Source organism: Ruditapes philippinarum, unplaced genomic scaffold (genome assembly GCF_026571515.1).
Source record: "Ruditapes philippinarum isolate M1 unplaced genomic scaffold, ASM2657151v2 ctg979_1_1_1_1, whole genome shotgun sequence".
NCBI lineage: Eukaryota > Metazoa > Mollusca > Bivalvia > Venerida > Veneridae > Ruditapes > Ruditapes philippinarum.
This window is the reverse complement of record NW_026866846.1, coordinates 315,371-330,102: the sequence shown is the minus strand read 5'-3', so window position 1 is coordinate 330,102 and position 14,732 is coordinate 315,371. Positions and strand designations below refer to the sequence as shown.

The following is a 14,732-nucleotide window of genomic DNA, read 5'->3' as shown; positions in this document are numbered from 1 at the left end:
CATCTTAATATAGCAACAACATATCAGTTTGTTCATTGGTAAGCTGCATTTGACATATTATATCAAACAAAAAAATCTGAATTTTGACCATTACATACACACGTAAGATCTCTCTAAACTAATACTTCAATCAATTCTAGAACCGACTATATTTCTTCTTCAGCATTAAAAAATATCTTGTGGGCAACTATAGTTTACGAGTCCCGGATTCAACATAAAATCTAGGTTTTACAGAAATGTTCTCAGAAGAAACGAGGTTAATTTGTCTGTACCTTAAGCTTCAGACTAAGGTTAATAAAATTCCAGCATAATTTAGATCTAATTGTATTGTTTCACTGATAAGACCAGGCGAAGGGATAACCAGACCAGGTGCGATCTTAACTCAACCTCTTTCAGACACATTAATTACATTCATCAGGATAATTCCGCAGGAATGTGACTCAGAAAAGAATTAATCATAAATGTATAAACTAAAGTCAAAGGTATTTCTTCACAAGAACGCTAAAATAAATAGTTATTTATCTTAAACAGTTGATCTCTATTAGCCAGAATAACTTATCTTTGTCATTTGTCGTACAGTCAGGCTTGTCTATGTAATTTTTTGTGCATTCTTATCCCACTCAGCTACCCAAACTTCAATATTTCGATCCCGAAATCAGTTCAAAGTACTAATAATAAACTTCTCCAAATTTATACTTAGGCAAGTCTTTTAAACATATTGAACAATGCTTGTATTAAATGTAGCTTTTTCCTGGTATTGCATACCAACATTTTTAAACATTATTTCATCCAACTAAAATATATTACTCAAGGTTATACTCAATATATACTTAACTTAAACAATACCAAAACCATCTGAACTCAACCAGTAGTATATAAATACAAGAGGGCCATGATGGCCCTGAGTCGTTCACCAGAAACAATATAAAGACAAAGACAAGACAAGACAACAATTTATACATTAGGTATGACAACTTACTTGATCTTCTTGAATTCTATTTCTTTCCTACGGGCAAACTTGAGAAAGAAAGCAACGCTCCACAAAAAATAGGAGTCATCTAGGGCTTGTGTGAAGCCTCCTTCATGTTGGTTCATTAAAGATTGCTGTGAATAAAAAAAAAAGACAACATTAATCTACATTTGTCTCCATTTCTGTTGGACTTGTAGCTATTTCTGTTGTTACGGCATTTTTAAAATGTAGCTTGAAGTAAAACAGAGGGCTGAAACATTGAGTGTTTGCCTCTCCTAACTAAACCAACTAAAATCATACCAGTAACAAAATTGTTTTTCTATATATGTTAATTTCTCTGCAAAATTTCTGTAAATAAGATCCTGATGAAAGCCCTAGAGGACAGACAACCAATTAGCAACTGTCATTTGGTGGAAAAGAAAACCCAGTTCTCACAATAACAATAATATAAGGCTTATTTAAACAAGGAAATGCATATAAAACAAACTAAATTTCACTATAAATAAACATAAAAACATTTTTATCTGTAAGCACAAAATAAATGTACAGACTTTATGTTCCTTTTGCCACTTTGTAAAACTGGTACAAAAAGTGCACATAATTACTGAACAGAACTTTAAAGTTGTTTTTCCCAAGAAGTTTCTGTAATATTGGCCTTCAAATAACGATGACAAAATAAAATATCTACAAAATTTACTTAGACTGCCAAAAGCAAAACATTAATTGCTCACTTCTTGTAAAAATAATTGCTTACTTAATGTGAAAATAATGGACAGCATTTTACAGTAAATTCTAGGAGAATTAGTGAGATAAATTTGTTTACCTTTAAGACGCTGACTAAGCTAGAGAAGCCATTCTGTATAAAACTAAAAGTGAACTCTGTAAGCTGTGACCTAAAATAAAACAAGATTTTTATTAATATTACACCACAACACGGTAAAACTTTTAAAAACAAATTTATACATTTATACAATGTATAAGCAAACAAAAACAAAAAGGGAGAAAAGAATAAAAAAAATTTTTAAAAGCATATTCATAATTGTGTTATGATTTTGATTTGTAAATCTCTTTGTAAATTTTGAAATAATCAAAGTACAAAATCAGCAGTAAAATATTAAAATAGTAATGTTAAGTAGCTGTGAAGTTAAAGCAAAACTTTTTAATGCAAATTTAAATAGTAAAGTCATTTGGTATTTGTACATGCACATATCTTAAACATAATACTGAATGTTTACGTGAAACTCCAAAAGACTATAAAATTGTAAACAGAATAAATCTGGCAGTAACTTATTTAGTCTTGACTTAAGAACTTTCCATTTGTTTTGATACATCTTAATACAAAGCTTTTCAATAACAGAATATATTCAATATAGAAATACGAGACATAATATTTACCCTAATTCGTCCAGCGAAGAATCTGAGTCTGTACTTTTATTATCGGCAGATGCACTTTTAAATTTTTCACTTGTAGTTTGTTCCAGTGTATGAGTCGAACAACTGATCAAAGCAGGATCAACTTTGGCATTGTCTTTTTCCTGATTTCCAAAACACCGAGAACAAGGGTCCGTTTCACAATTATCGTTTTTTCTCAAACTGTCCGAGTCCTGATTTATCTGACAAGAGTTTCTAAAGCACAAAGAAAGCGGTGATGTGGTTCTGCTCTCTACCTCATTGTGATCTGATAGAATCATAGTTTTCGATTCCGTTGTACAGCTTACAGCGTTTTTTGTAAAATCCGGTGATGTATTTCCCGAACTCTCACTACTGTTGTTTTTTGACGATGATCGCCTAAAAGACGGAGGATCGAAGGGATATGGTCGATCCATCGCCGCCTCGCAATGTGAACAGTTAGACGAGTCACATGACTCCTCCCCACACGACGACATGTCTTCTATACGTACAAATATCTCACTGACCTAGAAAATAAAATAAAAAACTAAAATGATTACTCAGCAAAAAAAAAATACAGTATCTTAAAACTAAATAAGAAGGTCGTCATCTTCATATTTACAAAAAAACAAAAGTCACTTTTCAACAATTTGAATAGGGAAAAAAAGAAATATTTGTATCTATGGTGTGTATTTTTATAGATTATCATTCGAGAGAGAGGAAAAAAAAGAGAAAAAATGCCCTGTCCTGAAGTCCTAGGAAGCTCTCCATGCCTACATGAAAATGGTGGATCTGAGAATTTTCTCCCTTGCCAATGAATGGTAAAGAATTAATATCATTTACTGTGTCACATGCAAAAGTACTGTCATTAAGAAGGCTTAACATTTAATTTAATGCCTACAAAGCAAAACCTTTTGATGCGATTGACTTGTTTATTTTTTATGTGACAACAAAATCTTCCATCAGACATTTTCTAACACATGTGTCTGAAAAGTTATCTAAACACTGTGTCAAAGATATTGTTTTTAAACACCAAGCAATAAGTTCCAACTCTTTCAATTCCACCATTTACATCATGTATTGACATGAAGAGCACACATTTCATAGACAAATAGATCCTTTATAAGTCGACAACATCAAAATGGAGAGCAAGTACCAAAATCACAACAAATGATCTTTTTTATCATAGTTTCATAGTATAGTATTTATATCATACCATTAGAAAACTGTACAGGGCAACTACAGTACATTAAGTGTTCATGAAAGTGTACATGGTACATAAATCAGCCACCATCTGAACTTGGTTCTACAATAGATAGAAAAAAACTTACCAAATCTCGGTACAGAAGAGAGATGAGTTGAACCAAAGTCACTCCCCAGAAATCCTGAAAATTTTAATCACTTTCAATTTAAACACATGTGACTTTATGATAGCCTCATAAAAAGAACATTTCAATTAGGAAATGTCCAAATCTTGTGATACTGCCAAAAAAGAAAATAAAACATCCATATGACAGAAAAAAATATGTCAAAATATATCTTATCCAACAACTTTTTAAGCTTATGATCAATTTTATTAATTGGAAAAAAACCTTATTTATAGCATTTTTTCACTGATTTTAACCATATTGACTCGTAATTTACACATACAGATCAACAGCGATCCAGTACAGAAGAGAAATGACCTCTTCTCTCATTTGTGTATGATAAAAAACTCACTATAACTTACCTTTTGATTGGCATTCAGCAGGAATAACAGTACTTTGTCTATCCCACAATGAAACAGGTTCCTAAAAATACAGACAATTTGTATTGGAACACGCAATACAACTATAAACCTTTCATACAGTTACAGCCTTGATGAAACGATTTCATTCAAAATAGAAATACAGAGCTACAAATAATTGAGAATCTACTTAATAAACAGTGGGTGGGGTGAAATAATGTCCTATTTTACTACATTGACGTTATTCACCATTAAATAAGCGTGGACATTAAAGCTTAACTTCTCAATGAAGGACTAGTAGTTACTTTTTTTAGAATAAACTAATAGCCATATTGCTCTTGGGGAAAATTTAACTTTGAACTGCTGTGCTCGAATTTTGTTAAAAAACGTCATAGATAAAGATAAAAGTTACAAATCGATGTGGGTGAGGAGGAAAATATTTTTGCTCATTTGCTCACAGAACTACATAACCATCAGAAATAATTAAGTTTTAACACAAACTGATAACTTTTCTTAATAATCATCTGACTTGTAGCACATAAATAAAAATAACCTTACCTCAAGAAAACCATATGAATGCCAGACAGATATTCTGGCCCTTGAGCAGTGTCTTGTATGTAAAGGAGATTCCTTATCATCAACAAACATTGGTTAATCGACTCACAATCCACTTCCACCAAATCATACTCTCCAGCCTATAGTAAAATTAAAACAAAATATGCATGAACATTACCTGCCTATAGGACAGTTCCGCTAAAAAATAGAATCTTATTATTGGATCAACACTTCTTTTATGATCATAATCATATTAGTATACGATATAAATTCACAAAAAAAAAATTAAAACAATTACTGCTTAATACATTACATATTATTACTGTGACCTGGCCGCGCTAAATTTCTTAAGTGGACTTGTCCATTTATTAATCTGGACCAAGTCTTTCAACATTTATAGGAGGTTTGAAAAACATTAGTGACTGAAAAGTGAACATTGCCAACAATAATGAGCAATGGAAGCAAAATAGGCTGGCTTTATATGCACAAATAGACTAACTGACTTAGTATGCACTACTTTCATGGGTAAATTCAGTTGCAACTAGAAAGCTAAAGTTTTTATGCCAAAACCCAGTGTATTTAATAGTTTATAAAATAAATCTGTTTTTTAATTTATCTTTCAATAACATAAGCTAAAGAAGCTGTCTTGCAGATGTAAAACTTATTTGCCCCTCTAATATGTTTGTCAAATTTGTACTTACATCTTCCAAAATTTTCTGGATTTCTGAGAATACTGCTTTGATAAACTTTTCCTCGGAGCAAGCTGTTTTGGCCTCAAGGAGCATGGAATTCACATCCCACACCCATGGTGGCTCCCCTTGTAGGCCCTTTGTTTCCCCACATTTTGTCTGCTGCAGACATTCTATTGGCTGCGTTAGACTGACCAGAAGACTGAAGTAAGTATATAAACAGATATCATGAAACATTCAAAGACGACTATGTTACTTTTTCAAATCCCTTTCCACATCAGAAAAGGAAAAACATCACATAACTAACAGCTAGCAGATGACAATTAAATTTCAACAATATAATTACATATTACAAAACTTGACAGCTTTGTTTAAATATTCACTTTTCGGTGTTTTATTTCAGAAGGAGGTTTAAAGTTCAACCAATCAGATAGCATAACTTTTTTAATGGATCCAAAGCTTTCAATTCATTCAATTAATTATATTTTCATCTCATTTCTGTTTAAAACATGTGAAGAGTCACCGGCTATCATATTACATGAATGGAACATGAGGAAAGTTCAAGACTTTTTACAATAAAAAAGAATACATGAATATAGTCTTACCGAACACCCAGCTGGAAAAGCTCTGGGTCATCTTCAAGATCAATGAGCATAGGCACTAAGTCCTGAAGAAAAGAAACAAAAGTTTAACTTTAGGCTATCAGTAATTAAACTATGTTTAACAAGTACGGAATACAAATAAATATGAGTGGCTACGTTCTTACAGTGTATAGCATAGAAGTAAAAAGGAAGCAAGTTACATTTTAAGACAATGGGAGATTTCTTAACCTCTTGAAGTTTAATATTTGGAATTTTCTTAAATGGACTTGTCCAGCTTCCACTTTTGGAATAATTCACTTTCAATTTTGGGGATATCAAGATGAAAATTTAAAGGAACTCCACTGAGTAGCCTAAAATCATAATATTTGAAATTCTTTCTCAACTCATTCAGAACACTTAAAATTAAAAGCTATGCAAAAGATGATATATAAATATACTCTGCAATGAATTAATAATCAGGTTTTATGTGATTTTTTGGCAAATTTGAAACATTAAAACACTTTTCTTTTTTGGGTCCATTTATATAATAAAACTTGATTATTCCAAAGAAACGAAATGAGTGAATGATACAAAATTGTGCAAAACGAGTTATTGGTCAAGGCCTACATTTAATTATACAAAAACATTAAAAAAATAATTTCGGTCCTTTCATGCCAAAAAACCTCAGTGGAGTCCCTTTAAAGTCAGTCAGACAACAGTATTGAGTTGGGTCAATGACTGCACATTTGTCAAGGAAGCAAACATTGCTCTGTATTCACATGTTCACACATTTTATGTACTCCTCTATATAGCAAATGTAGACGTAACAAGCACGTTGTACTACCGCGTGAATAATGTCCCTCTATATTAGCACCTTTTCTCATTTCAATTATCATATATTGACATCATGCTTATTTAACTTGTGTGTATAAAATACCATTTTCCTGATAAACATCAGGCTTTCTTTAAAGGAAAAAAAAACAAACACATATATACATATTTTACACTAGGTTATCCCTTTATCAGGTAAATATTTGTACTGATCCTTCCATCTTTCACTTTGACACAGTCCATTATCAATTTCAATGAAAAAATAATATATTTTTAGAGTTTGGTCAACCAATAGAAGAGAACCTCAGGTCACATTCCAAAAAATGTGCCAGCTGGCATTGCTCTATTAATTATGAATGGAAAGGCTGGTCACTCTCGGTTTCCAACACGTTAACCTGGGTTAAAACAATATACTTAAGACTTTCTATTTTTTTTTTGGGGGGGGGGGGGGGGGGGCAGGAGAAATTCTACAAATATATTTAAATCATAACCAACTTGTTGTATGAGGTGGGAGGCAGCAAGCTGTCTCCGAGTACTTCTATCAATAGGGTCTTCCTCTTGTAGGTTCTCTGTTAACGCTGTCAGAGTTTCTGCAAAATTAGGCACAATATTCATAAACTATTTACTAAACATTTATCAAGATTATAAAGTTGTACTTAGTACATTATTCTAGTCATAAACCAACATTCAGAAAATTTAAGGGTCCCTGACTAGCCATTGTCATTTCTCAACTTAAGCCTTGATCTTACTTAAGTTTCAACTTCAGCTAAAAAAGAGAATAAGTCTTCATAATTCTTATTAGAAAATTTTGTTCCTTCCCAAAGAATCACTAAGCCATTGCGGTGGACTATTAATAATTTCATTAGCTAATCATAATAAATATTTTATTCCCTACTTTTTTTTCTTTTTAAATTTTTCTCATCTAAGTAGGTTTGTATCTTAAAATAAAATGTTAAAGTACTGAATCATTCAATGTAACACATATGATTCCAACTCTAAGTCATCTCAAAATAAAATTTTACAGTGTTTAATATGTAAACAACAGCTATGTAGAATTCTTATTTTAGCAAAGCTATCTTTAACTTATATTAGACCTTGGACTATTACTTGTCAATTATGTATTAGTCAATTATAAAATTAAGTGAAGAAATAAGATAGCTGGTAATCAAGAACTTAATTAATCATAATACATTTAAGCCACAAGCCTATATCTCTAAGAAATGAAGGTCATTCTTATTAAATGGTATTACCTTTTACAATAACAACTTTAGTAAATTAAGTATGATAAAAAAAAACTTTAAGAAACCTTAAAGCTATGTAAAAAATAACATCTCCCCTTCTGACAGTATTTCAGACATTTATTGGAATAATACAGTCAAATAGATTTATAAGGCTTGTTAATTTGATAGTTAAGGTATCTTTTGTTATAGCACCAAAACGTGAAAACAAATTTACCACAAGGGGAAATCCATTGCTCAATGCATTGTATTCAAAGTATTTTCTTGTCTTCCCGCTAAACAATGCATTATAGCTCAGTGCACAAATTATGTATGTGGTTGGAGCTGCTAAAAATATTGCAGTCTAGCTGGCATATTCTTACCAACTGAGTTCTAGACATGATTGTGTGAAATAACTACTTTTAAGTAGAAAAAAGTAAAAGGCAAAATAACACGGATATCTCAAGCTTAGAATTTAAAAGCACCGTTTCAACCACCATATAATGCAAGATGGGCATATTACATTTTTTTTTATTAATTATATACATATACCAAGCATGAAACAAAAAGGTATTCCAGATTTTTTAAATGATTACATATAAAACTGACCATTAATTTGGAATAATTATATTATATTAATGTTGATTTTACTATGAAAATATAAGAAAATATTTCTGTATTTACAGATACTTGCTGAATGTTGGACAGAATATCTGTCATATTTTTTTCTGCAATCGTTCTAAATCTTTACCCCAGTACAATACATGTATGAAAAATTAAATCCATATGGGTATATAACTCCTGCAAGATACATTTACGTATAAAAACAAAATCCAACACACTTTTGTCTAGTTGGACCAATCCAAACATGAGCCCGCAAAGCTTCTTAACAATTCTAAACAGCATGGTTCAATAATGACAGTTTTACACCAGATCGCACCACTATGTTAATCATCTAGTACAATCGTCTAAGTTAAATCACGTCCTGATAGAATGAACATTATCTTTATCATTGAAAAATCGTTATCAAAACATTAAATACACTTCACGCAGGACGAATAATCAACACAAATGATTGCAACATCCCTACATAATATTTATTATGAGAAACGTGCATTTGTTTATGTTAAAATTTGTTTTCTATCTGTATAATAAAACACATACTGCAATCATACTTATCCAACGAAGAAGACATTCAGGGAATCACGTAAACCGGAATTTTCCTCTATGTTAAAAAAATGTTCACAAAATACTCATCAATAAACTTTTCTTATCCAAATGCACTTGCCATCGTCAAGATAAAGATACTACTGCATTCACAAGTTTTGTTAAGATTTACCCTCCGTTCACCTATCATACTTAAATCCGAACTGATAAAATTGTTATCATCCAAGTGAATTTCTCAATCTGATTAACTATCACAATTATACGACTCTTTTAAGTTCTAAAAGCCATTTTGTCACAGTGCACGTAATTGCCATCATAATTTACTCAGCGGGCTTTTAACTTTCGATCACATGACTGTCCCAGAAAGCAAATTGTTTCCTCTTAGACATAACAGGAAATTCACTTCAGATATAAAACAATATGTGGCTGTCATGTATTTAATCCAAATGTCAGGCAAAGTAAAACAATATAATTTTGATTCATGTATTCAAAAAAAAATATTTGTCAAAGATATATTCACACAATCTTTTTCTTAATATTATAATTTCCTATCAAATTATAACCTTTAATATGAACTAATCAGGTATAACAACGAGATTTACGTTTCTTTGATTCCAAACTATTCAAAATTCAACGTCACTTTCTTGCTAACAAACTTCTTAATACACCTTTATACTAACTTACGTTGAAATTAACAGAACTCCTACCAATCATGTTGTCTATTTCAAACTTTTGCTATTATGGTATATCGAGAACGAAATTTACATTTAGATCATACGTAGCCGTCAAGGAAGCCGTTCAGGAAACATTTCTATATGTAGAGCACCTATTCCTATCCAGCAGTCAATAATGAAACCCTATTCAAAAATGTTCGCGAATCTTCTTTGAACAAAGGTTTCTTTTTAATCAGACTATACAAAAAAAGAATTTTGTAACTTCAGAAAATCCTTATAAAGACATGATATATTGTCCATGGAATATTTTGAGTCTTTGCAACGAACTTAAGTAACACAAAATCTATGCAAGTCCTGTTTTTCTGATGCTTCAACTACATAAACTTGGCAAAAAAGACTACATTGTAGCTAAGACCCAGCCATACATACAAACATGTTCACTAAAGGCCAAACAATTTAAGAGTCAAACAAACTGGTGCTCAGATGAGCTGTAAAAAATTTGAAGACTTAAAGACAAGCTAAAGTGACCTTTAACGAAAAGTAAGACCCTTCAGTCATCACAAATTGCTTTATATGGTAAAAACTTTTATTACGTACCATAGCAGTCATCTGCTGCCTGGTAGACCCCTTCCACCCTGTCTCCTAGACTACTGCAGTGTCCTTTGACACCATCACAATTCATAATCATCCACTCCATCTTGTCTGATTTTACCACTACCTGAAATAGTTAAAGCTAAAATTGAAATTACCCAGTTAAACTCAACTATTGTTCTCGTATAACATACCTCAAGCTAAAGTAGAATTTAAAATAGAAAAATTTAAAATAACAAATAAGTATACCTTTATAACTATACCGTATTGGAAAATCTACAGTTCTTACTAATAAGAATATTATCTGTTTATTAATTAAATGGCAAAGCGAAGCAGCTTTAATTAAGTTACTCTGCAACTGAACTTCTCTCTTTACCTCATTATGTAGATCTACATAAATTTCTATCATGTACTATTTAAAAAAATATATATCATTGAATTATTTGATAAACAATATTTATTGTGACTTTAAATAGGAAATGAATGTTATATATTTTATATCTCAAAAAAAATTAAATGCTTGGAAATTTGTCATACTCCAAGCCCAATTAAACTGAAATATAATATTGTCTGTAATACACATAATAATCCTAATATAATCAAAACAAACATATATTTGTACATACAATGTAATTGTATTCATTTGAAAATTATCTTTGTTTTCCTTGATTTCAACAATTGTTAAAAACGGCATATTGTGTATGGTATCAGTACTTACTATCATCCACTTGAAATAGCAATTTTATGATCCTAAATAGTCACTGTGAATCAATGTATGAAATATCAACCTGTGTTGAAAAAAAACTAACTGTGCAAAGACAATAAATTTATCATTTCTCTAAGGAGTATAATAACCTCAATGTCTTTAATTAATTAAAATTAACTACATAAAAAGTAACATATTTTAAAACCCCACTAACAGTCTTTTCTGTTACAAAATACATTATACAGGGCTTTCATTAGTGGACATTTGTGAGTCATTTATTCATGATTTTGGTTTCAGACTTCCAAAATGTATAATGCTTAAATAATTTGACTTCCAAAGTCAGACAATTTCAGAATCTGACTTCCAAACTTTGAAACTTAATGGAACCCCTGATTGAATATATGTCATTAATTTTTACTTTCATGTACCAGAGTGTTCTTGTTGACCAGTCAATAATTGGTTAAATTTGACTTAATAAATTAATATTAGATACTCAATTTGTGTCTATATGATTATGATATCTATTTCATGTCATAATATTTATGGAAACCCTAAAGTAGAAAAAAGATTTTTTGATACTCCTGGTTTAAGAACTGCTCAAATAGATAAATTAAACTAGAAGCCAAAAAAAATAGTACAATTTGTAGAATCTTTGCCATATCTTATTGGTGCCCTATGGCCATTGCAAGCAGGCCATTAAATGATGTAAGAAGTACTGCCTTTCAAAAAAAAATCCCAATCCACTTTGCTGTAATCAACTTGCTGTGAATCATGATAACTTTAATGACAAGAAAATGACAATAAATTGTTAATGTATTTTGTTCAATTACCACTTTTACAGGATAAAATTATTTTCGATGAGAAAAAATAAAATGCCATGAAAAAAGCATAATTAATCTTCAGGTGAAATTGAAGTTTTAAATTACATTTCTTTGTTACAATCTCTATGATTATTCTAAGGTTTCAGCAAAAAATTTGTGAAAATATTATGACATCCAAAGTGTTGTTATATTTTGAGATATCTTATTTCTGGGTCAGAAAAGATATTGACCATACATTAAATATCATTTTATCTCATTTTGTATCACATGCATTACATTGTTTTATTCTTATGTTGAGTACTAACAATAATTCTTCATGACTTTAGGGTCTTTCAAATGGAAGTCAGAACAAATACTTGTCAATTTGAAGGAAACTTTGATGGACTTTACACGAAAATGTTCAGATTAGAATCTTATGTCTCTCACATTTTCATAGTTGTTGCAACATAATATTTGCAACATAAAAAATGATATGGGCACTTCCAGTGAAACAAGCACCCCTAGTATTTACAAACATACAAAAAATCCCCATCAATTATAAAACAAAATAACACAATTTTCAATATTTTTGAAGATGTATGGTCTAAACCAATCACACAAAATGGTGTAAACTAGTCACATCAATATTACTTTGGTGCGAATTAGGCAAGGAGTGAAAGTTTTAGGAACGAATTTAATTATGTCAATGACATGGTTAATTGTGTCAAACATACGCATGGCCTAAATACACATTTTTTGTTGAAAACCAGTTTTAATAAATTCTTTGGCACAAGAAACGTTAAATCTACCTTTCAGAAAGTTAATTTTCCCTTTTTTCCAGTCGTTCAAAGGCTTGTTTGCTCCCTTCTGTTTTGACTCAATGACTACCACTGTAAGTCACGTGATTTTACATGCACAAAATGAGTGTCCAGGTATAAATCTATAGCATTTTGCATTTAAAGAATTAAGATTGTCTGCTTGAATTAAAATAAATGCATTAAAATATTGAATTTCAAATGATCCATCAATATAAGCAATAACACAGCGTTTGACAGTTCTCTTTCCAATAAAACAACAGTCAACAGTTAAACTCGCGTTGTACGTTTGTCAAATGCCCGGATGTTTTTGTAATTGTTACTAAAATTAGATTCACACCCAGGTCAACGGTGTTGTTCACGTTTTTTCGTATAACGTGAGAATTCACCCCGCACAACAGTTAATGTAAAACTGCGTACGCTTTGCGTTCCCATTTGGTGTCGAAGTAATCATTTCTTAATTGAAAGAAATACCCAATATTTGGAACTTCTATTAACGTTTAACATAGATTAGTGATTCAGTAAGGAATTCACATTATAAAATATACTTCCCAGTGATTTTATAAAAAGCGTCCATTAGGCCTACTCTGAATTAACACTTTTAAGGTGACTGGTCCCAGAATTATAATAATCTTTGAAAGTCGATTTTTTCTGTACGTATTTGTCACCAACCGTAAGTACTACTGCCTAGAAAAGTCTGAATATACTAGCTGTTTTTTCTAATCTGTTTTATGGTATTTTCGTTCCTAGTAAGTCAAATCTCGACATTGGTACAGTAGGGTGAGTAGGCCCATAATTATAGCTATATCAAGATGTTAACCGTAAGCTGTACATAGATTGCAGCTAACGATGCAAGTACATATGTACGTGGCCCCGTGTGCGAAGCTCGGCGTTTTTAACGACGTCCTCTTTTGTTGGCAACAGTTCAACACTTATCAGAGCTTAAGCTTTTCCATTCATTATTGTCACAAGATGCACGTTTGGATGTACAGTGACCTACTTCCGACTCAAAACTCATTTCTTTGGAAATTGCACGGACGAAAGTATCACCACTTTGTGCTTCAAAAGCATTACTGGTAACGTGCTCGACAGTGAAATTTATAAATGCTTTTTGTGCCTAACCGGGCTGATGGACCCTCATGAAACATAGACTGCATACATACTTTACAAAAATATTTGGGATAACTCGGCTTTTTGGCAGGAAGCTCAGGGATTCATCAAGGCCCCAGCTAACCAACTAGTTCTACTGTCATTTTTTAAGGCTATAAAGTTGAATACACAAAATATCAACAATTTAATGAACGTATATAGCTCTTTTAACAGTTTTAAACGCAGTCACAAAAAATACAAAAAACGTACATTGGCACCGCAAAAGTTAGCGAACAGAATGGGGAGTGAAGGATAAAATAGTTGGTTATGACACATACAAATTTACTTACCTACCTTAAATGGAAAAAAGGGCGGGAAACATGACAAACAAATTTAAACGAAAAACATATGTATACTGTGTGTCACAAAATAAAATAGAATACACATAGCCAATTATACAACACAACACTTGACAATGAAACGTACATGCATATTATATATGTTACACCTTAAACTTTGCTTTACGCTGTAAAAATCTATTACAATATTTTTTTTTTTAATCAAGATTTCAGTAAAGACCCTGTTTCAAATTATCAAACGCTTTATTTAGCGAAACTCCTCAAATTCTTTCTTCGCAAATCATGAGAAACGTCTTTGAAAGAGAGATTCGTGGGGGAAAAAAGACGCAAAATAACTAAAAGGCATTCGTACACTTACTCTTAAATTTGTTCTGTCGTCATGGAACAAAAAACAAAGGCAAAAAAGTGCAATATATCCCACACTCATCAAGAGACATGGGTATCTGTTACTGATCTGTAACTTTAACCGCTGTCCCGCCAAGGAACTTTAAGGTAGTACACCCCTAATGCACTGTCTCCACTTTGAAGAGTATTCAAATCACTTTAAAGTGTATTGAAACTGAGCGGGCGTGG

The 14,732-nt window shown here is 31.5% G+C and overlaps 1 protein-coding gene across 3 annotated transcripts in view; it reads right to left on the bottom strand.

The window, feature by feature from the left end:
* Nucleotides 1-13,023, bottom strand: part of LOC132733969 (protein timeless-like) — a 31,092-nt gene extending 18,069 nt beyond the window's left edge. The window contains exons 1-11 of one of the 3 annotated variants that reach the window (XM_060720665.1): nucleotides 12,706-13,023; nucleotides 10,397-10,517; nucleotides 7,237-7,331; nucleotides 5,935-5,996; nucleotides 5,342-5,531; nucleotides 4,644-4,780; nucleotides 4,089-4,149; nucleotides 3,691-3,744; nucleotides 2,366-2,886; nucleotides 1,794-1,863; nucleotides 980-1,104 (exon numbers count right to left, since the gene is read on the bottom strand). In XM_060720665.1, coding sequence (XP_060576648.1) covers nucleotides 980-1,104; nucleotides 1,794-1,863; nucleotides 2,366-2,886; nucleotides 3,691-3,744; nucleotides 4,089-4,149; nucleotides 4,644-4,780; nucleotides 5,342-5,531; nucleotides 5,935-5,996; nucleotides 7,237-7,331; nucleotides 10,397-10,496 — 1,415 coding nt within the window. In that variant the 5' untranslated portion in view covers nucleotides 10,497-10,517; nucleotides 12,706-13,023. Of the gene's footprint in view, nucleotides 1-979; nucleotides 1,105-1,793; nucleotides 1,864-2,365; nucleotides 2,887-3,690; nucleotides 3,745-4,088; nucleotides 4,150-4,643; nucleotides 4,781-5,341; nucleotides 5,532-5,934; nucleotides 5,997-7,236; nucleotides 7,332-8,800; nucleotides 8,980-9,122; nucleotides 9,277-10,396; nucleotides 10,518-12,705 lie in introns of those variants that run through there. The other 2 variants (XM_060720667.1, XM_060720666.1) reach the window with 2 other exon arrangements.
* Nucleotides 13,024-14,732: the final 1,709 nt, after the last annotated feature.